This window comes from Oncorhynchus masou, chromosome 3, assembly GCF_036934945.1.
Source record: "Oncorhynchus masou masou isolate Uvic2021 chromosome 3, UVic_Omas_1.1, whole genome shotgun sequence".
NCBI lineage: Eukaryota > Metazoa > Chordata > Actinopteri > Salmoniformes > Salmonidae > Oncorhynchus > Oncorhynchus masou.
The window spans coordinates 46,203,739-46,225,631 of record NC_088214.1 but is presented as its reverse complement, the minus strand read 5'-3'; the positions used below and the strand labels follow the sequence as shown (position 1 = coordinate 46,225,631).

At 40.3% G+C, this 21,893-nt stretch overlaps 1 protein-coding gene across 3 annotated transcripts in view; it reads left to right on the top strand.

Annotated features, from left to right (window-relative positions):
- The window catches only part of efr3a (EFR3 homolog A (S. cerevisiae)), a 235,686-nt gene that overhangs the window by 199,075 nt on the left and 14,718 nt on the right, over positions 1-21,893 (top strand). For all 3 annotated transcript variants that reach the window (XM_064942642.1, XM_064942651.1, XM_064942632.1), the window contains 5 exons: positions 18-93; positions 5,005-5,166; positions 8,184-8,315; positions 8,478-8,545; positions 17,477-17,604. In XM_064942642.1, the coding sequence (XP_064798714.1) occupies positions 18-93; positions 5,005-5,166; positions 8,184-8,315; positions 8,478-8,545; positions 17,477-17,604 (566 nt within the window). The remainder of the gene's footprint in view (positions 1-17; positions 94-5,004; positions 5,167-8,183; positions 8,316-8,477; positions 8,546-17,476; positions 17,605-21,893) is intronic.

Sequence of the window (21,893 nt, the reverse complement as noted above, 5' to 3'; positions counted from 1 at the left end):
TTTCTCTAATTTGTTAGGATCATTCCTAATGTGGCGGCCTTGAAGATAAAGAGGGAGAAGATATCGAAACAAGACGTTGGGTTCATGAAAAAGGTGAATTAAAAAGTTGTACTTAAAAAATTCAACACTTCCAGTATTGCACATTATACTACCTGTTTGTGATGCATTATGATTGCGTAATGAAGTTCTGCATTTATAATGCTTAGTAGAATGAGTCGTTAGCTTGGGTGATAAAATCCATCTTTTCATTCATAGACGGTGTTAAAGGTAAAGCAGCACATGAGTAGCTCTGATGCAATAATTGACTTTCACAGACAGTGTTACCATCCGTTTGTCTTGGAATAAATATCAAGCTGGGGCCAGTTGCAACGCACCATTACAGCTCCCCATAGAAAACCACTATGGATCACAAATGGTTCTGCCACAGCTCTTTACTGCAACAAGCTCTGTCTCACTGCAGCACAATTCCACTTTATTCTACATTTCTCCAAACTTAACATTTCAGTGTTTTTGTTGTTGCTGGTGCTGTATCGTTCCATTTCTCCAAAAGTCCATTTTAGAAGTTAAGAGTTAAGTTTAGGCACTTATTCCAAATGGTTATGGTAAGGGTTAAGTTTAGGCACTCATTCCAAATGGTTAATGTAAGGGTTCAGTTTAGACACTCATTCCAAATGGTTATGGTAAGGGTTAAGTTTAGGCACTCATTCCAAATAGTTAATGTAAGGGTTCAGTTTAGACACTCATTCCAAATGGTTAATGTAAGGGTTCAGTTTAGACACTCATTCTAAATGGTTAAGGTAAGGGTTCAGTTTAGACACTCATTCCAAATGGTTAATGTAAGGGTTCAGTTTAGACACTCATTCCAAATGGTTAATGTAAGGGTTCAGTTTAGACACTCATTCTAAATGGTTAAGGTAAGGGTTCAGTTTAGACACTCATTCCAAATGGTTAAGGTAAGGGTTAAGGTTTGTGATAGGGTTAGAACATTAAGTTTAACCATTTGGAATGAGTGTCTAAACTTAATGTTCTAACCCTATCACAAACCTTAACCCTTACCTTAACCATTTGGAATGAGTGTCTAAACTGAACCCTTACCTTAACCATTTGGAATGAGTGTCTAAACTGAACCCTTACCTTAACCATTTGGAATGAGTGTCTAATGTAAGGGTTCAGTTTAGACACTCATTCTAAATGGCTACGGTAAGGGTTCAGTTTAGACACTCATTCTAAATGGCTACGGTAAGGGTTCAGTTTAGACACTCATTCCAAATGGTTAATGTAAGGGTTCAGTTTAGACACTCATTCCAAATGGTTAATGTAAGGGTTCAGTTTAGACACTCATTCCAAATGGTTAATGTAAGGGTTCAGTTTAGACACTCATTCCAAATGGTTAAGGTAAGGGTTCAGTTTAGACACTCATTCCAAATGGTTAATGTAAGGGTTCAGTTTAGACACTCATTCCAAATGGTTAATGTAAGGGTTCAGTTTAGACACTCATTCTAAATGGCTACGGTAAGGGTTCAGTTTAGACACTCATTCCAAATGGTTAAGGTAAGGGTTAAGGTTTGTGATAGGGTTAGAACATTAAGTTTAGACACTCATTCTAAATGGTTATGGTAAGGGTTCAGTTTAGACACTCATTCCAAATGGTTATGGTAAGGGTTAAGTTTAGACACTCATTCCAAATGGTTGGTTCCAGCTGATTTTAAAAGACGTGTGTTCGAAGACATACATTTTTCGTAAACCCTTAATAAACCCTTAAAACATTGTAAATAACTTCAAAACAACTTATTTTGCGTTGGTTTGTATTATCAAAATAAATCATTTTTTTTATAATGTTTTTTTTACTAATCCTTAACAATGAATCCAATATGACCCCACTGTATATGAGGAAGGTAAGCTGAACATAGTCTAGAGACAATGTCATCCACACAGAGCCCATAGCTCAGGCTCCCCTAGCTGCGATATGCTCCACAACATTTAGCATTTACCCTCGACTCTTCCAAGTCCCCCCATAAAGAAGCTATTGCCACTGAATACATTGCAGCATTTAGCATTCATGCTATCGCTGCCACTGTCAAGGCTAATTAATGGAGCTCAATCCGCCTTTGTCAGAGGAATATGATAAGTAGCTAGATAGAGAGCTATGTCTCCAGCTGGGTCGTGTTGATTAGGGTGCTAGGTAACAACATGCAGCGAAATGTTTTTACACAGAAAGTGAGTGTTTCTTATTGGATATGTTAAAATGTATAGTTCTGTCCTTAAGCTGTTCTTGTCTATTAATGTTCTGTATTATGTCATGTTTTGTGTGGACCCCAGGAAGTGTAACTGCAGCTTTCGCAACAGCTAATGGGGATCCTAATAAAATACCAAATAGTACCTCGCTTCTTCACCCAGTTTCGGACCGTTTTTTAACATTTATTGCCTACTGAACACGACCTTGCTTAAGGCTATTAAGTGTCAGAGGCAGTCTTGTAGGTTGGTTATTTTTAGGTCATGGCTTCAAGTTATTTTCATGAGCCATCGAGTGTGTATTTGAATATCTGACTAAATTAATAAGCAACTACCCCACCACCTCCTCTTTCGTTAAAGATGGTGACACTGCTCGCTGACTCAGAAACATGGCTATTTTAGGTATTTGCTCCAGTGATGTTGTCCACTTTACTAAAGCTTGTGATGTGTTGAGTGATTGTGCAAATGTGGGTTCTTCGTTCACAGTGCTGCATCTCCCTCATTGCTCCACAGTCACATTTACCTGTCTCTGGCCTTATTGAAAGTCTGGTGCTATATTTAGCTCTGTCTGTTCTAGGAATGTACAGGTACAGTGGGCCCACGGTTCTATATGTATCACAGTTTCTGGGCCACTATAACGTTACGGTTTCGGTATCTTTATATTTAAGAAAATAATTAAAACACATCACCCTTTAATAAACAATTAACTCTTTATTTTGCCTATAGACAAATCATACTTTCCTTTCAGAAAAATGGCAGCCTGACTGACTAGGCCTGGTTTCTGTCTCTACTGTATGAAATCGAAGGGAGAAAACATCACAATTAAAAGTGCTTCTTAGTTTTGACAACCTGTAGCTCTTCATCTCCCAATCCAGTACATAGTGAACCGTCACAGTGAGGTAGCTTGGAATTGCTCTGGAGGTCCAACTATCAGTGGAGAAAGCGAGAGAGGGTGTCTGCGTCAATTCCTTTTCATTTTCTCCCCGTGATGTTTCAGAGTTTGGGAATTACTTTGCTGCTGAAATGTGTGCGGGAGGGGACATTGTATCACGGTAAAAAAATAATAAAAAAATCATTAGGTGACGAAATCCCGAGTCAGTAACCACTGAATAGGGCTGCAGATCTTTGGCTATGAATACTCCCACTGCTTTCATTATTTCTTTATGTTTCTGAATTTAATGCAAATTGTGTTTGGAAGGTGCCTCTTCGATAGTGCTCGCCATTGGCGCTCAGAGAATATTTGTTTTAGTTTCCCCTCTCTTCATGAGGCCCCTCTTAGGGAGGTTTCCTACTGAGATGTCATTGCAAATCATCCATTAGTTGTTGAAAGGGAATGGGGTTGCTGTCACTACATTGAGACATTGCTGTGGAGTAAAGTTTGTCAGCCCTCAGGAGCCCCGTAACGGCCACAAGCTGCGCGTCTGGTTCTGTGGATCTCAATGTACAACGTGCTTGTAGTCTTCAGCGCAATCAACACGTTTTGGAAATTATAGGAAAATGACAGGCATACCGTAATTCCGCAGTTAACGTGTGCGTATTGAACCGTGGGGGGCGTACGGAACGGTTCGATAACATACTGTGTACCTTTGCATCCTTAGTCTGTTCCATGGACATAGATTTTTCTTTCTTTCCCTCAGTCTCTCGTTCACTCTCTCTCTCGCTCTCACGCTCTTCAGTTATCTAAAAACCTACTCTCTTTCATTTGTTTGACAGATTTTTTTTATCTTTCTCTCTTGCCGTCTCCTCAATGGTTCGAAATACTCCATTCGTAGAAATTGTAATGACTTTTTCTTTCTTTCAGTAACTTAATTTCAATAAATACCTTGAACCCACCTGTCCCTGACTTTTCCTAAATACTGTGTGTGTATGTTCCACTCCAGCAGTAATTTGGAGATATCATAAATTACTACAACTTTCAGAGCATTTCTACCTCAAGCATCATATGGTCAAAATGACCATATGCATATTTAATATGTTATAGAAGGGTCCAGACACTTTTTTTGGGGGGGGGGGAAATTTCACTTGGAAACCTACCACATCCGCAATAGACTACATCGTTGCTTGTTCTACAGTAGGGGGGCTACAGAAAACATGAACAATGGCTCCAAAAACACCCAAATACATCCTTTTAAAAACGGAAAATGATTTAGATTTTGTATACATGAAACTCTGTATTTCTGAACTTTATACACAACGTTATATTCCATTTTATGCGACTCGAGCGGTTTCCCCTACCAGTTGTGCTGTGCGGGCTGCACGGAGAAGCAGCACAGCTGGTAGGGGAAAAAGCTTTTTGGTAAACTCCATTCCCTTTGTCAATGCACGCTGCTGCCCTGGTCATTTAATTCTCAATTTGACAATTGATAATTTTGTCACCCGTCAGACTATATCTATTATTATATGTGTGAAATTAGTTTCAATGTAGTTTAGGGTTGGGCGGGCCATTAGCTGGCCACGCAACTGTTGTCTTACACATAGAAATGTTTTCAAATGCACATATTAGAATGACCGTCATGACCATTCTAGTTATGAAATTCCGGCTCTTCCTTTGTTCAATTCTGTGAAATGCATTTGTGTACCGTATGTTGCCAAAGAAAAATGACTAAATCTGAAGATATTGATGGACTGGTAAATTACATGCCCAAATTACAAGAATATGAAGTTATTATTTTTTTATTTAAAATAGTCTTTCTCTCCATCCATCTACCCAATCATTCTTCTTTCCTTCTATCCATCTACCCATTCATCATCCCTCCCTTCCTCTCATCTCAGCATGGGCAGCAGTTGTACCGTCACATCTACCTGGGCTGTAAGGAGGAGGACAACGGTCACAAGAACTTTGAGCTGCTCTTCACTACCCTGGCCGTGCTCACCATTGAGCTGGCCAATGAGGAGGTGGTGGTGGACCTCATCAGGCTGGCTCTTGCCCTGCAGGTAGGACAGAAGACACTGATAGCGTGGTGTAACTTGCACATGCAATGTGTGTGTATGTAATAGCTGTCCTGTGGCATCAGTCATTGTGTCACAGGACACATTTTACTAAAGTCAATGTAATTTATTCATAATGATGGGAGGGAAAAAACTGTCAACAAAACATTGCCTTAGCAACGATACCAGCTTTTAGTTGTTTTTGTAGGAATTCATATTTACAACAAGAAAGATAACGCTATAACGAGAAGATGTTGATATTATGAGAAATAGCCTTTAGTATGTTGAAATGTTAGCACAGACTACTTGGCAGAATTGGCTTCCTCTCATGCACTGGTTGACATTATGGCATTATGGATCAACTTTAATTTTCTCCTCGGTTTGAAGTATTGCGAGATAGTAGTGTCATTGAGCCATATACAGTTGAAGTCAGAAGTTTACATACACTTAGGTTGGAGTCATTAAAACTCGTTTTCAACCACTCTACAAATTTCTTGTTAACATACTATAGTTTTGGCAAGTTGGTTTGGACATCTGCTTTATGCATGACACAAGTCATTTTTCCAATAATTGTTTACAGGCAGATTATTTCACTTATAATTCACTGTATCACAATTCCAGTATGTCAAAGGTTTACATACACTAAATTGACTGTACCTTTAAACAGCTTGGAAAATTCCAGAAAATGAAGTCATGGCTTTAAAAGCTTCTGATAGGCTAATTGACATAATTTGAGTCAATTGGAGGTGTATCTGTGGATGTATTTCAAGGCCTACCTTCAAACTTAGTGCCTCTTTGCTTGACATCATGGGAAAATCAAAAGAAATCAGAAAGAAAATGTAGACCTCCACAGTTCTTTGTTTCTGGGCATTCAAACCCACAAATGCTGATGCTCCAGATACTCAACTAGTCTAAAGAAGGCCAGTTGTATTGCTACTTTAATCATCACAACAGTTTTCAGCTGTGCTAACTATTACAAAGGGGATTTCTAATGATGAATTAGCCTTTTAAACTGATAAACTTAGATTAGCTAACACAATGTGCCATTGGAACACAGGAGTGATGGTTGCTGATAATGGGCCTCTGTACGCCTATGTAGATATTCCATTTTAAAAAATCAGCCGTTTCCAGCTACAATAGTCATTTACAACATTAACAATGTCTACACTGTATTTCTGATACATATTGTTATTTAATAAACAAACAAAAATTATTTTAAAAACAAGGACTTTTCTAAGTGACTCCAAACTTTGAAACAGTAGTGTATATATGCATAATTTGGCATAAGTCCACTTTTATAACCAACAGCTCACACATTTTGGTGACAAAGATGCTAAGAGTGCATGATGCTATTAGAGAAGATCTTACATAAATAGCAACCCCCCGTCCTTTCTCTTGTCCGCAATAGCAACGTCCTTATCCATAATCAAATATTATTCAGCCAAGTCTCTGAGATAACCAGAACGTCTGGGCTTGTCTCATACTCTCAGACATCCAGAATGTCCCGTTTACACATTTATATGTATCACTCCAAGCCCTCTGCGAGATTTGAAAACAGCAGGAGTATCCATGGTGACACTGGTCAACAGCACTGTATGAGCTCGCCACAATAGGCTTCCTGGTTGGATTCAAAATGTACAGAGCTAATAGTAGAATTCAGGATAGTGTGTACAAGATTACTATTGACAATACTCCTATGCTTATGATCACATGTAGCAAAATGATAGCTTGGTACAAAGCTATTAATAGGTTGAGCTAACGACAGTGGGTTTCTTAAGGTAGCTAGCAGAGCTATCAATTGAAATTAAATTAACAGGCACAGAATTACTACTTACAATAGCCCTATCAACATGGGAAGCTGTGGCGAAATGATATCAGCTGTGATTTTTTTTTTTACCTTTATTTAACCAGGCAAGTCAGTTAAGAACAAATTCTTATTTTCAATGACGGCCTGGGAACAGTGGGTTAACTGCCTGTTCAGGGGCAGAACGACAGATTTGTACCTTGTCAGCTCGGGGGTTTGAACTCGCAACCTTCCGGTTACTAGTCCAACACTCTAACCACTATGCTACCCTGCTGATTGAATGGGAGTAAATACTTTTGAGGAGCTTGATTTGATCAGTCAATGCCTCAGATACAAAAATGCCAGTGATGTCCTCTCAGAATTGTTGCAGTGCAACAAGTTTGTGTTCAGTAGACACACAATTGAAGAAAATCCTCAAACAGACTGAAGGAGGAAGATACTATCTGGGTCGGGGAGTAATACATGTAATCTGATTAGAAAAACAGGAACTGTAATTGGTTACACAAACCAGCAAAAATGTTCCAATCAGATTAGAGATACTTTGTAAAAACTAGATTGCATTTTAGATGACTTTTAATTTCAGAAAGGATGTTTATAAAAAATGCATTGACACCTTTCTGTTTTCTCAATGACATTCAATTCAGCATTGAAAAAACGTGTACGTTTGTTTGTTCCACCTGAGTCTGACCACAAGTCAAGGACCACTATGATAACACGCTAAATGTGTTTGATGGATTCTTTTTGTCTTCTTCTAATGCCTCTTAAGGGGAAAGTACTCCCAAAAGTAACAGAAAGTAATCAGATTGTTACTGAGTTTAGGTAATCCAAAAGTGAAGTTATGGATAACAATGTGGCAGGTAACTAGTAACAGATTACATTTAAAATGTAACCTATCCAATCCTGCTGATACTATCCAATAAGAAACGCTCATTTTCACTGATGTGCTGTAAAGAACATGACCCTGAGTCAGGTGGTTGCAAACTCCCTTCATTGTGGATTGAATGTAAATATTAGTTGAATGCCTGACTGAATTAATTGCAACTAGCATAGAATTCTATAAGATAGCTAGCTAGCCATAGAGCTGTTGTAATGTGCTCTATGCTACACTAAAGCCAATGTTCTACTCTTCTCTTCTCTAGACAATCCATTTTTCCCCTTTCTATCTGTTGCAAAACAAGCCCATGTGTAGCATATTTCTAAAGCTTTTCATTGGTTGCAGGATATGTCCTTGGCTAATGAGGAGAACATGCCCATGGTCATCCGCTGTGGCATCATGGCACTGGTGGCGGCCTACCTGAACTTTCTTAGTCAGATGATCGCCAACCCAGCCTTCTGTCAACACGTCAGCAAGGTAAATTACCTTGGAATTAAAGAGAGGTCAGGAAAAAATGATGAGTTGATTTGTCTGTAGGCCAGTAGTAACAGCATCCACAATAATATGTTTAATTTTACTTCTCTCTCTCTCTCTCCCCTCAATCTCTTACTGTCTCTCCATCCCACTCTACTCTTCTAGGTGATTGAGATGAGGAACCTGGAGGCCCCTTACCTCCTCCCTGAGCACATCTTCAGAGAGAAGTGTCCGTAAGTGTCGTCTGGTCGCCTACTGACTCCAGATCTTTTGGCAGCTACCCTTCATGCACTGACCTCCTCTTCACCTTGCATTCAAATATTCATTGATCAGATTTGTTGAAATATTCTCTCATGCGATGGATGAGAAGCACAAATTTAAAGAATTTAAAATGCCCCGTCCCTAGTCCGTAGTAGTCAGTAGTACTGTGTGGTTGTGGTCAGTAGTTGTGATGTTGTGGTCAGTAGTTGTGTGTTTGTGGCCAATATGTTAGGTCAGTAGTAGTGGTAGGTTTTTGTGGTTATGTTCAGTAGTTGTAATTCAGTAGTTGTGTGGTTGTGTTCAGTAGATGTGTGGTTGGTCATTTAGTTGTGGTTCAGTAGTTGTTTTCAGTAGTTGTGTGGTTTTACTCAGTGATTTTGGTCAGTACTTTTGGCTGGTAGTGGAGGTCAGCAGTTGTGAGGTTCTGTAGTGGTGGTCAGTAATTGTTGGCATGAGTTGTGGTCAGTAGTTGTGTGGGTTTGCTCAGTGATTGTGGTCAGTAGTTTTGGTCTATAGTTTTGGACAGTAGTTTTGGTCAATAGGTTTGTGGTTGTGTTAAGTAGTTGTGTGGTTGTTGTCAGTACTTGTGGTCATTCGATTTGGTCAGTAGTTTTGTGGTCAGGAGTTGTGTGGTTGTTGTCAGTAGTTGCGTGTTCAGGAGTTGTTTGGTCAGTTGTTGTGGTCAGGAGTTGTGTGGTTGTGGCGGTCACAACATTTTGTCAGACAGTGATTGTCAAGCAAATAACTGTCTGTTTCACGGTAATTGACCGTTAATTAACAAAAACACATTAAGCATCTCCTGGCTTCCACACACAGCCTACAAGCCACTGATGCAGACCTTTGGAAGATGTCAAAAGTCTAATAAATCCATGTAATATAGCCTACATTTTATTATTTTAGACAGATCTAAATAAGCATGATATGAAGAAACTTTAGTCCATTTCAGAGGAACAGAATAGCATACTCTGAGTTATCCCTATTGTCATGTCTACCCCTCTCTGGCGCTCATTGGCGCCAGTTTACTTATTATGCACACCTGCCACCATCGTTACGTGCATCTGCGCCTCATGAGACTCCCCTATATCTGTCACTCCCTTTGGTTCTTTCCCCAGGCAGTATTAGTTATGTTTCTCATGTCCAGACGCTACTCTTGTTTTGTATTAAATTCACCCCCTGTACTTGCTTCCAGACCCCCAGCGTCTGCGTTACACGTATGTTACGTCCTGATCTGGCTATGCCAAATGGCTTTGTGCTACAACCCCCGTCTCACAGCGGTGGCGGTCTGCCTGCTTCTTCTGACAGTGGACGGCACACGGAGTCTAACGTGAGCCTCGCTCCACATGTCTTCTGTGCTCCTGAACTACTCATCAACTGCAGGAGCGTCAGTCTGTCCCGGGCTCCACTGAGCCAGGGCTGGCTAAAAATCGAGAACACACTAGAAGGGAGTCAGCCCGGTAGGAGGAGTAACGTAACAAATTTTGTGCGTACTCCACCCATGGAAGCGTACTCCGCCCATGGAAGGAATGAGACTTATACCCGGAAGTCCAACGCTGTAGAAACAGTACATAAGGGAAAGTCGACTACGTGCAATTGACAAAAAAAAGGGGTTGGCAGAAAGTGATGAAGAGGGGATAGATACTCACACCTGCCCCAGGAAGTGGAAAATCACGTGACCATCCCTCGGCTCTTGTGGATCCCGAGCTGGGATGTACCGGACACTGCTGTAGCTGGAGCCCTCCTTGACCACAATAGAGAGAGAGCCTCAGCTGTCTCCGCCTGCGTCACTTTGCCTCAGGGAAGCATGTGACCCCTACCTCCATGGGTTCAGGCTCTGATCCAGAGTGGTCACTGAGGGATGGAGTGAAGCGATGAGAGTGCCGACGCTCCTGAAGTAGGTTATCCAGACAGATGGCCAGCACGATGAGTGTGTCCAAGGAGAGGTTGTCGTCTCGACAGGCCAGTTCCGTCTGGACCTCCTCGCGCAGTCCTCTACTGAATAGCTTACGAAGCGCCGGATTATTCCATCCGCTGGATGCTGCTACTGTCCGGAAGGGGAGTGCGTGCTCTGCAGCAGTCTTGTCCTCCTGCCCCTCCGGTGGATGATCGAAGATACCTCTGAACAGAGCCATGAACCACTTCTACGAATCCAGCTCCTTCTCTCCTCTCTCCCAGACAGCCGATTCCCATTCCAACGCTCGCCCACTCAGCAGAGAAATAACCGTGGCAACCTTGGTCCTCTCGTGGTGGGGACTCCGGGAGGGACAAGCGGGCATCGCTGACCTGGGCGGGTTGCTGAATGGGCTGGTGTGCTGGGTCGACTGGTGGTAGAGTATCCTCCGCTAGTTGAATGCAACGCCTCTCGGGTATGTTCAAGATGTTGAACAATGCGAAGAACCTCTTCCATAGCCGTCCCCAGTTGCGCCAGCTGGTCGTGGTGTTGACGAAGTAGGTATCCCTGTTCATCAACTGTCTGGGAGAGGTTCTGATTTCTTGTTGCTTCCATTTTGTGAGGCAGTGTTCTGTATAGTAGACGCTGGGAGTCGAGAAGCAGGTGGTAAGTTTAATATAACAAAGGACATGGAAATATACAACATAGAAGTAGTGTCTTGAAATAGAAACAATACTGCCTGGGGAAAGAACCTAAAGGAGTGCAAGATAAAGGGGAGGTAATGAGTGAGGTAATGGAGTCCAGGTGTGCCTCATGATGAAGTGCAGGTACGCGTAATGATTGATGCCAGGTGCGCGTAATGATAGTTGCCAGGACCGGTGGTTAGTAAACCAGCGACGTCGAGGGGAGGAGCAGGATTAGAAGTGAGTGGACGGAACACTAGTTAATTTAGCAGACAGGATTTGCTTAGAATTCCGTGGCATTATTTTATATATATATTATTTAATGGAATGAAGACTACAATTGAACAAAGCTGAATTACATAGAAAGGATATATTTTCTCCAAACGATTTGAGGGAGTGCGCACATGCGGCTATTCTGTGTTGAGCGGTTAATAAAGAAATAGGTTCTCCTATATGCTCCATTTGCCGCATAATGCAACTCTAATGATGATTTGAAAAAAGTTGCTTGAATGGCATGAGCTCTGCTTTGTTTTTTTTGCGCAGGCTGTACACACTCGGTCTCTCATTCACAATTTGACAAGCACTTGATAATGGCTCGAATTTGATGGTGGCATCCCCTTTGTGTGGTCGTAATGCAGCCTAAAAAATCTATTCCTTTTGCGGTCCGTGGCTGTTGTGCACATTATACAGTTTGATTGGCGTTTCTAGCTGAAACTGTGTAAGAGGAGTAGCGTGAAGAAGAAAGATTTGAAGTTGGGACTTTTGCTTCACAATAATGTGAGTATGTAAGAAATCTGGAGTTGTGCATTGCTTTGCATGCATACCTACACTGAACAAAAAGTCAAATTTAAATGAATTAATCTACTGTACTCTACTATACTGTGTACTGTACTCTGCTCTGCTCTACTGCACTGTGCTGCATTGTGCTGTCCAAACTTGTGAAACATAGATGTCTATGATTGGTTCAGATTTGGACCGGACCAAATCTGACCGTCTATGTTTGGGCCAAATATAGGCATAAGTGCCCATCTTTGGTCCTGGCTCGTGTACGCTAGCCAAGAAAAATGATGTGAACCCTTTGGAATTACCTGGATTTCTGCATGAATTGGTCATCAAATTTGACAAACACAGTGTGCTTACAATAATTTGTCTGTTATTACTTTATTTTTCTTGTCTATATTGAATACATCATTTAAACATTTACAGTGTAGGTTGGAAGAAGTAGGTTAATGGTTAATGACCTCTCTAAAAGCTAATTGGAGTCAGGTGTCAGCTAACCTGGAGTCCAATCAATGAAAGGAGATTGGAGATGTTGGTTAGAGCTGCCTTGCCCTCTAAAAAACACTCACAAAATTTGAGTTTGCTATTCACAAGAAGCATTGCCTGATGTGAACCATGCCTCGAACAAAGAGATCTCACAAGACCTAAGATTAAGAAATATTGACTTGCATAAAGCTGGAAAGGGTTACAAAAGTATTTCTAAAAGCCTTGATGTTCATCAGGCCATGGTAAGACAAATTGTCTATAAATGAAGAAAGAACTGTTGCTACTCTACCTAGGAGTGGCCGTCCTGCAAAGATGACTACAAGAACACAGTGCAGAATGCTCAATGAGGTTAAGAAGAATCCAAGAGTGACAGCTAAAGACTTACAGAAATCGCTGGAACATGCTAACATCTCTATTGACGAGTCTACAATACATAAAACACTAAACAAGAGTGGGGTTGATGCTTTCCCGAGTCGTAGTGGGAGGACGACACAACATATCGCGTGACTCCAAGCTTACTTCAATATTATTTTTTTTATATCATTTCCACCAGCACCATTTCTTACAAAAAAAAATACTCAAAGATTTGGAACGTTTACTGACAAATTTGCTGTTTCCATCAGGCCTGTCATTGCATGTTTTATCCGACATGTACTGTACTTTACTCGCATAAAAAGGTTGGATGGAAACCTGGTGTATAATATATGACCCAACACACCTCCAGGCTGTGTAATGGCTATTTGACCAAGGAGAGTGATGGAGTGCTGCATTAGATGACCTGACCTCCACAATCACCCGACCTCAAACGAATTGAGATGGTTTGGGATGAGTTGGTCGGCAGAGTGAAGAAAGAAGAAAAAAAAGCAGCCAACAAGTGCTCAGCATATGTGGGAACTTCTTCATGACTGTTGGAAAAGCATTCCTCATGAAGCTGGTTGAGAGAATGCCAAGAGTGTGCAAAGCTGTCATCAAAGCAAAGGGTGGCTACTTTGAAGAATCTAAAATATTTTTAGATTTGTTTTACACTTTTTTTGGCTACTGCATGATTCCATATGTCTTATTTCATAGGTTTGATGTCTTCACTAATATTCCACAATGTAGAAAATAGTTTTTTTTTAAATCCCCTGTATGAGTAGGTGTGTCCCAACTTTTGAATGGTACTCTAAATATAGTATCCACAAGTTCATTTGACTCTGGGGAAGTAAATAAATGGCTTTATTGCCAAAGTCCTGTAGCATACCTTTAACATATGGTGGTAATTGCCGAAGGATGAGGACACACCAAGAAACGCGAGTCAAAAAATCCTATATGATTCCAATAGAAAATCCAATCAGATTTTGGAACCTCGGATTTTATCCAATAAGACTGAAAAATCTTATCAGATTAGAATTGATCATACTGCAAATTAACTTGCAGCCTTTAATCTTTCCTATATTGTGATGGTGTGCTGAAGAGGTTGAGAACCTCAGGGAATTGCCACTGGTGTGAGTCGGCAGAGATCTGGAAACACGGGAAAGAGGATGTTTCTGTGCCATATTTAGCTGTGAGATTGTCCATACAATGTGGTTTAAAATAGCAATGAATAGAATAATACCAACACTATGACCGGTTATTATTAAGTAGTGAATGAACGGGCTGCTGCACAGTCATTATGGGAGCTCTTTCTAGTGCGCCCGGTTAAATTGTGCTTAAGAGCTCTTTTTAACTTTAGAAATGGTTAAACTAGTGAGAAATGGGTTCACTATCAGTCTAAATTGAAATATACATGGGTACACTATCAGCATAAATTGAAATGTATAATATTATGAATATCATATATTGCACTAATTTCCTGTACGTGGACAGTATGCATTACTACATTACACAAGCTCACGGTTTGACCACATCCAATTAGCTAGCTAGTCAGTTGACAGGCAATATGTGGCCAACAGTAGTTTCTTAGTTAGCATAAAATGAGTGCATAAAATGTTGTACAATGACAAATATGACTAAAACATTGACCACTTCATCAGGAAACATAAGGAAACAAATACTGTACTCACAGTTGTTGCATTCATGCACAGTGAAGGATAAAACACTTAGAACAACAATGTTAGAAAACCGGAGAGTCTCTGCACAGCCACATGTGGCGAGTTTGCACTAGCTCGCAGCGTTACTTAGCCTATCAGTGAAGTCATCAGTCACTTTTGAAGACAAAGGTTTTCTTACAAGTGAATGAAACAGAAATTAATATAGAACTGTTGTTTTCCGATCAACGAAAATGTTGTATTATATTGGAACTAATGACAACAAACTATAATTTAATGGGTTCAATTAAGAAGAAAAAAGTTCTAATGATATTCTGATTGGGGAGACAAAATCCTACCAGTCTTATCAAAAACCTCTAGGATCCAACAGGATAACTTTTGATTTTCATTAGGAAAAAAAGGTAGTCCAATATGATTCTGATAGAGTGGATACAAAATCCTATAGGATTCTATATGATTAAAAAAAAACATATAATTTAAAAAAAGACATACATAAATACAGTACAATTATCTGTAAGGTCCCTCAATCAAGTAGTGAATGTCAAGCACCGATCCAACCACAAAGACCAGAAGTTTTTCAATGCATCGCAAAGAAGGGTAAAAAATAAAATAAAAAAGCAGTCTCTGAAAATCCCTTTGAGCAAGGTGAAGTTATTAATTAGGCTTTGGATTGTGTATCAATACTCCCAGTTACGACAAAGATACAGGTTGCCAGAGAGTAAGGAAACTGCTCAGGGATTTTACCATGAGGCCAATTGTGATTTTTAAACAGTTACAGAGTATCAAGATTGTGATAGGAGAAAACTGAGAATGGATCAACAACACTGTTGTTACTCCACAATACTAACCTAAATGACAGATTGAAAAGAAGGAAGCCTGTACAGAATAAAAAACATGCATCCTGTTTGCAACAAGACACTAAAGTAATTCTGCCAGAGATGTGGCAAAGAAATTAACTATAGGGTTTTCGCAAATCCCACACAACACATCATTTCATATTTTCAAGCATGGTGGTGGCTGCATCATGTTATGGGTATGCTTGTCATTGGCAAGGACTATGGAGGTTGTTTTTTTTAAATAAAAATGAACTGAAGAGAGCTAAGCACAGGACAATTCCGAGAGGAAAACACGGTTGTCTGCTTTCCAACATACACTGGGAGACTATTCACCTTTCAGCAGGACAATAACCTAAAACACAAGGCCAAATCTACCCCGGAGTTGCTTACCAAGAAGACATTGACTGTTCCTAAATGGCCCAGTTATAGTGTTGACTTATATCGGCTTGACAATCTATGGTAAGACATGAAAATGGCTGTCTAACAATGATCAACAATCAACTTGACAGAGCTTGAAGAATTTTTAAAGAATAATGGGCAAATATTGTATAATCCAGGTGTGCAAAGCTCTTAGAAATGTACCCCAAAAACTCACAGCTGTAATCGCCACCAAAGGTGCTTCTACAAAGTATTGACTCAGGGGTGTGAATACTTACACTACCTTTCAAAAGTTTGGGGTCACTTATAGAAAGGTCCTTGTTTTGAAAGAAACGCACATTTTTTGTCCATTTTTAAAACAACATCAGAAATACAGTGTAAATGTTGTAAATGACTATTGTAGCTGGAAACTGCAGATTTTTTTAAATGGAATATCTAGATAGGTGTACAGAGTCCCATTATCAGCAACCATCACTCCTGTGTTCCAATGGCACGTTGTGTTAGCTAATCCAAGTTTATGATTTTTCATGGCTAATTGATCATTAGAAAACCCTTTTGCAATTATGTTAGCACAGCTGAAAACTGTTGTGCTGATTAAAGAAGGAATAAAACTGGCCTTCTTTAGACTAGTTAAGTATCTGGAGCATCAGCATTTGTGGGTTCCATTACAGGCTCAACATGTCTAGAAACAAAGAACTTTCTTCTGAAACTCGTCAGTCTATTCTTGTTCTGAGAAATTAAGGCTATTCCATGCGAGAAATTGCCAAGAAACTGAAGATCTCATACAAAGCTGTGTACTACTCCCTTCACAGAATAGCGCATACTGGCTCTAACCAGAATAGAAAGAGGAGTGGGAGGCCCCGGTGCACAACTGAGCAAGAGGACAAGTACATTAGAGTGTCTAGTCCTCAACTGGCAGCTTCATTAAATAGTACCCGCAAAACACCAGTCAACGTCAACAGTGAAGAGGTGACTCCAAGATGCTGGCCTTCTAGGAAAGTTGCAAAGAAAATGCCATATCTCAGACTGGCCAATAAAAACAAAATATTAAGATGGGCAAAAGAAAACAGACACTGGACAGTGGAGCTCTGCCTAGAAGGCCAGCATCCCGGAGTCGTCTCTTCAATGTTGACGTTGAGACTGGTGTGTTGCAGGAACTAGGGTTTTCTAATGAGCAAATAGCCTTATAAAATGATAAACTTGGATTAGCTAACACCATTGGAACACAGGAGTGATGGTTGCTGATAATGGGACTCCGTACACCTATGTAGCTATTCCATAAAAAATCTGCCATTTCCAGCTACAATAGTCATTTACAACATTACCGATGTCTGCACTGTATTTCTGATCAATTTGAGTTTATTGTAATGAACAAAAAATGTGCTTTTCTTTCTAAAACAAGGACATTTCTAAATGACCCCAAACTTTTGAACGGTAGTGGATGTAAATTTGATTGTTCTGTATTTAATTTTCAATTCATTTGCAAAAATTTCTAAAAACAAGTTTTCACATGTCATTATGGGATATTGTGTGTAGATGGGTGACAAAAACTATTTAGAATTCAGGCTGTAACACAACAAAGTGTGGATTAAGTCTAGGGGTATGAATACTTTCTGAAGGCACTGTTTACAAAGAGTGTGTGGTTGTCTTTAATATAGCCTACCATTCATTGTGTCACTCATTAACCATTCTCCATGCCTCAAGTTACCACACTACCAAATAAATGTATGGCTCTGTTTTTGTCATAGCAAATAAGAGAGCTTTACCTGGAATTAGCATTATCATTAGCATTAGCTCTCTCACTATGGGTTTCCTTCCTCTTCAGGATTCCAAATTGTCTTGAGAAGGAAGACCGGAGCCTATATTTCCAGACGGTTGACCTGGCGGAGTGCCTGGTCGCACCAGGATACAACGCTGAGCGTCTCTCAATCCCCTACGTCCCCCAAGTGACAGGTACGCACAGTTTTGTAGATAGGAGAAAACACAGATGGGGTGGTATAAGATTTACATGGACAGGAGGGACCTCATCCCAGATCACCATTCCTATTCGCCATCCCTATTCCGAGAAGCTTGATCCATCCAGCCCCTGTAAACACATTAGAAAAGAAAGGAATGTAGCAGCTTGCTGCCGAAACATTGGATATCAGATCAATCGGTTGCATTGGAACTATAAAGTGTAAGGTGTAAGCACATTTATCGCAATATAGTTTTCACATTTGCTCATGTAGGACAGGGCTCTCCAACCCCAGTTATAACTAACCTGATTCAGGTTATCAGTAAGCTAATTATTAGAATCAGGTATGCTAGATTAGGGTTGGGGCGAAAACCTACAGGACAGTAGCTCTGCAGGAACGAGGTTGGAGACCCCTGATGTACAGAAATATGGTTTCATTTATTGCAGTTGTTCATGTAGGTAGGGTGTCGTTATTTCTATACTCTTGATAAACATTGACTATAAATAATTTAATTTCTTACTTGTACAGTAAGAGTGTGGTAAGTCTTAAATTGACTCAGAAAGCAACATGGTAATTAGCTGTTTGTTTTGTTTCCTTCCCACTCCTATTGTTTGACTCAGTCCTATACACGGTAGGGAAGATCCTCCACAGGTGCAGGCAGACGTCGCAAGGTAACCCGACCAAGTAGGGGAGTTTAGTTTGACGCCCAATCCTCTGTAGTCATAGTACCTGTGTCACTGCTCTCCCAACATGGTGCAACAGTCTCTGTTGGTGTCCATTTTGGCACAACACTAAATGAATGCAGTGAATATTTGGGTTTCTCTTTAGTGTATTGTCAAGTGAGCCAGATTCTGACCTTTTCAACACAAGTATGTTTATAAGTGAAGCTAAATTAGTGGATTATTTAAAGCGAACTGACCCATTGCACATCGATAGCATCAAGGTTGGAGGTCGTTGACCTATAGATTACCCTTTCGCCTCAACTCCGGACCAGAGCCCCAATTCTCACATGTTCACCTTTGACCTCTAAAAAAGTGCGTTCCCTACTGCCCATTCCCCAAATACACTGTTGCTTTGAAACCAGAAGCCTTGTAGATTCTAGAGCATCGTTGTATGATTTGTCAATTAGATATGTCTTTCAATTCATACTTCAAGTGTACTGTATGATATTAATGTTTGTAACTATGGCACTTGCATTTGGATTTATGTTATGGTGAGTACAATTTATAGGTGTATAGCAGTAAAGGGTTTTGTGAGTAATGTTGATACTAGTCATCTCTGCAGAATTTGCTGTGTAGCATAGATATGTCAAATGTGTTAGATATTTTAGAAAGCTGCTTGTCTTTGTCAGTACTTAGTACAGTAGTTGCATTGAACTTGTACTGTTTATAATTTTTTATTGTATGCTGTCACATGTACAGTGCTTTCAGAAGTTATTCACACCCCTTCACTTTTTCCACGTTTGTGACCGACCAGCTCAAATCGTACCTTATGTAACAAAACTTGAAATTGTGTTTTTTTTAATTGGATAGTAGAGTAAACTCCCTTTTGAGAAAATGGCCTCTGAATGTTTTGGTATCTAGTGGAAAGCTCTCCTTTGTCTACACCCATTCAGCATTGTTCACGCCCTCATAAACCAGCCCCACCCAGTTCTTTAAGGATTCACATGTGAGGTCATGTACGAAACAGTGAGAAGTGTGGGTCTCTACAGAAGGTGTAAACGGTACAGCCAAATGGTTACTGGCATAGTAGCAATATCAGTAATAGATACTGTCAACATGAAATACAGTATGTACCATAACAATATCAGTGATAGATGAGGTAGCTATCAATCAGGGGTAAAGTGGCTGAGCAGCAGGATAACATGTTTTTATTGTAGCAGCAATGTATGGCGTGTGTGTTAGGAGAGAGTCATTTGAATAGAGGCACTGCAGATAGTGCTGATGATTGGTCCGTCCAAACCACATACGAACAAGGGAATCTATATTCGAAGAGCCTGTTTCTGTCCTGCCCTTGACTTTGGGGCAGGGCATGTGATGTCCTCTTTGTTGCAAAACTCCCTGATCTTCTCAAAAACATACGTTTGTCTAGCTGTGTCCAGTCCAGGTGGTGCTTGTACAGGCAGACCATCTATGGGAGGAAGGATGTCAGCGTTGCGCAGCAGCTTGGTTTGGCCTGTGATCAGGAAGTGAAGTTCCAGACTGTGGTGGAGCTTGTGCATGGTCTGCCAGGCACAATACCAGAGCACAAATTTGTTCTTGTTTTAGCCACTGCAGATATCACAATTCAGGTCCACACGTGTTTCCCAAATCCGTAGTTGGTCAAGAAAAGGTGCATTTAGTTGAGGACTGCGCTGCTGCCTTTGCTGGATGACATGCCTTCATCAATCAAGTAGTTGACTTGTTGTGGGTTTCCTTCACAGCAGACACCAAACAAGCCACACTTGAGAGGAGTTAGAAAGAAGATGGGGTCTGGCTGCATAGGGTCAGAAGGATAGTGCACCTGCCAACAACACAATAATATTAAGATAAGTTAATGAAAAGAAAATGGAACATGAAACGTAATATCAGTTTTTAATGCGTCATTATCAGGTAAGTTTCACTTACCTACAAGTGTGCAGAGCAGCAGCACTGCATACAGAAACATCATCTTGTAAACTAGAGGAACACACAACTACACGTACCTCTGGGAAATACAGAAATAATGTGAGATCAATAAAAGTGGTGCCAATCATGTTGGAGGTCCATTAAATAATCAAAACGTGTTGTTTGTGCTTTACATACCAAGTGTTGTCATCGATTCCTTGTAGAGACGCCATACTGCTCCTTTTGTCACATGGGATGGCAGCAGCTTTCCACCAAAGTGTTTGTGTCCTGGGTGGCATCCTGTTAACACTATTGTATTATCCTTTGCGTAGTTGTTGATGAAGTTCACCACTCGCTGCAAGTCCTCATGCTTCAGGGGTAACTTGTGCTTTGGCCAGCTCTCTTTTTGATGGGAGGCATTAGACCATTCTCCTTGTACTACTGGTGGAGGAGAGTCAGGCTTGTTCTACTGATGCTGAAAGACAAATTCCAGATACAAGTATGTTGTCATTATTATACAATGATAACCGTAATCACCTTCAGACACACCTGGCTAACTTGATGGGTCACGTAATCATCTGGCGAAGTGGAGTCTTTTGTTTAGACATGCTAGCTAAACAATAAACCAACATAATCCCAATCCATAGAGTACTAGCAATACAAACCGATTTTCATAGCTAGCTAAAGTTAACCAAAAAGGTTCAATGATAGCTAGTTAGCTAGCTAACATTAGGCTATAACTAGCCATGTGAAATGGCATTCTGAGATAACATTACTATACACAGATCATAAACGTAATTTTAGCTAGCGAGCCAGCCATCTAATGTCAGCTAGCTAGCTAACAGTAAGCTTTAACTTGGGGTATTTCGTTTAGACATGTAGCTAGCTGGCTAAACAATGAACCAACATAATCCCAATCCATAGAGTACTAGCAATACAAACCGATTTTCATAGCTAGCTAAAGTTAACCAAAAAGGTTCAATGATAGCTAGTTAGCTAGCTAACATTAGGCTATAACTAGCCATGCGAAATGGCATTCTGAGATAACATTACTATACACAGATCATAAACGTAATTTTAGCTAGCGAGCCAGCCATCTAATGTCAGCTAGCTAGCTAACAGTAAGCTTTAACTTGGGGTATTTTGTTTAGACATGTATCTAGCTGGCTAAACAATGAACCAACATAATCCCAATCCATAGAGTACTAGCAATACAAACCAATTGTCATAGCTAACTAAAGTTAACCAAATAAGGTCGTCAAAAAAAGAAACGCCCTCTCATTGTCAACTGCGTTTATTTTCAGCAAACTTAACGTGTAAATATTTGTATGATCATAACAACCGTCACGCCCTGACCATAGAGAGCCCTTGTTTCTCTATGGTGTAGTAGGTCAGGGCGTGACGAGGGGTGTTCTAGTTTAGATTTTCTATGTTGGTGTTTTGGTTTGGTTCCCAATTAGAGGAAGCTGGTAATTGTTGACTCTAATTGGGGATGTTTGTGGGATATTATTTTGTGTTTGTGCATGTGCACCACGTAGTCACGTTTCGTTGGTCCTTTATTTGTTTTTGTTCGAAGTTTCACTTGATAATAAAGATGTGGAACTCTACGTACGCTGTGCCTTGGTCCGTCTCTACACACGATCGTGACAATAACTGACAAAAACCTGAACAAAAGGTGGGTCAAAATCAAAAGTAACAGTCA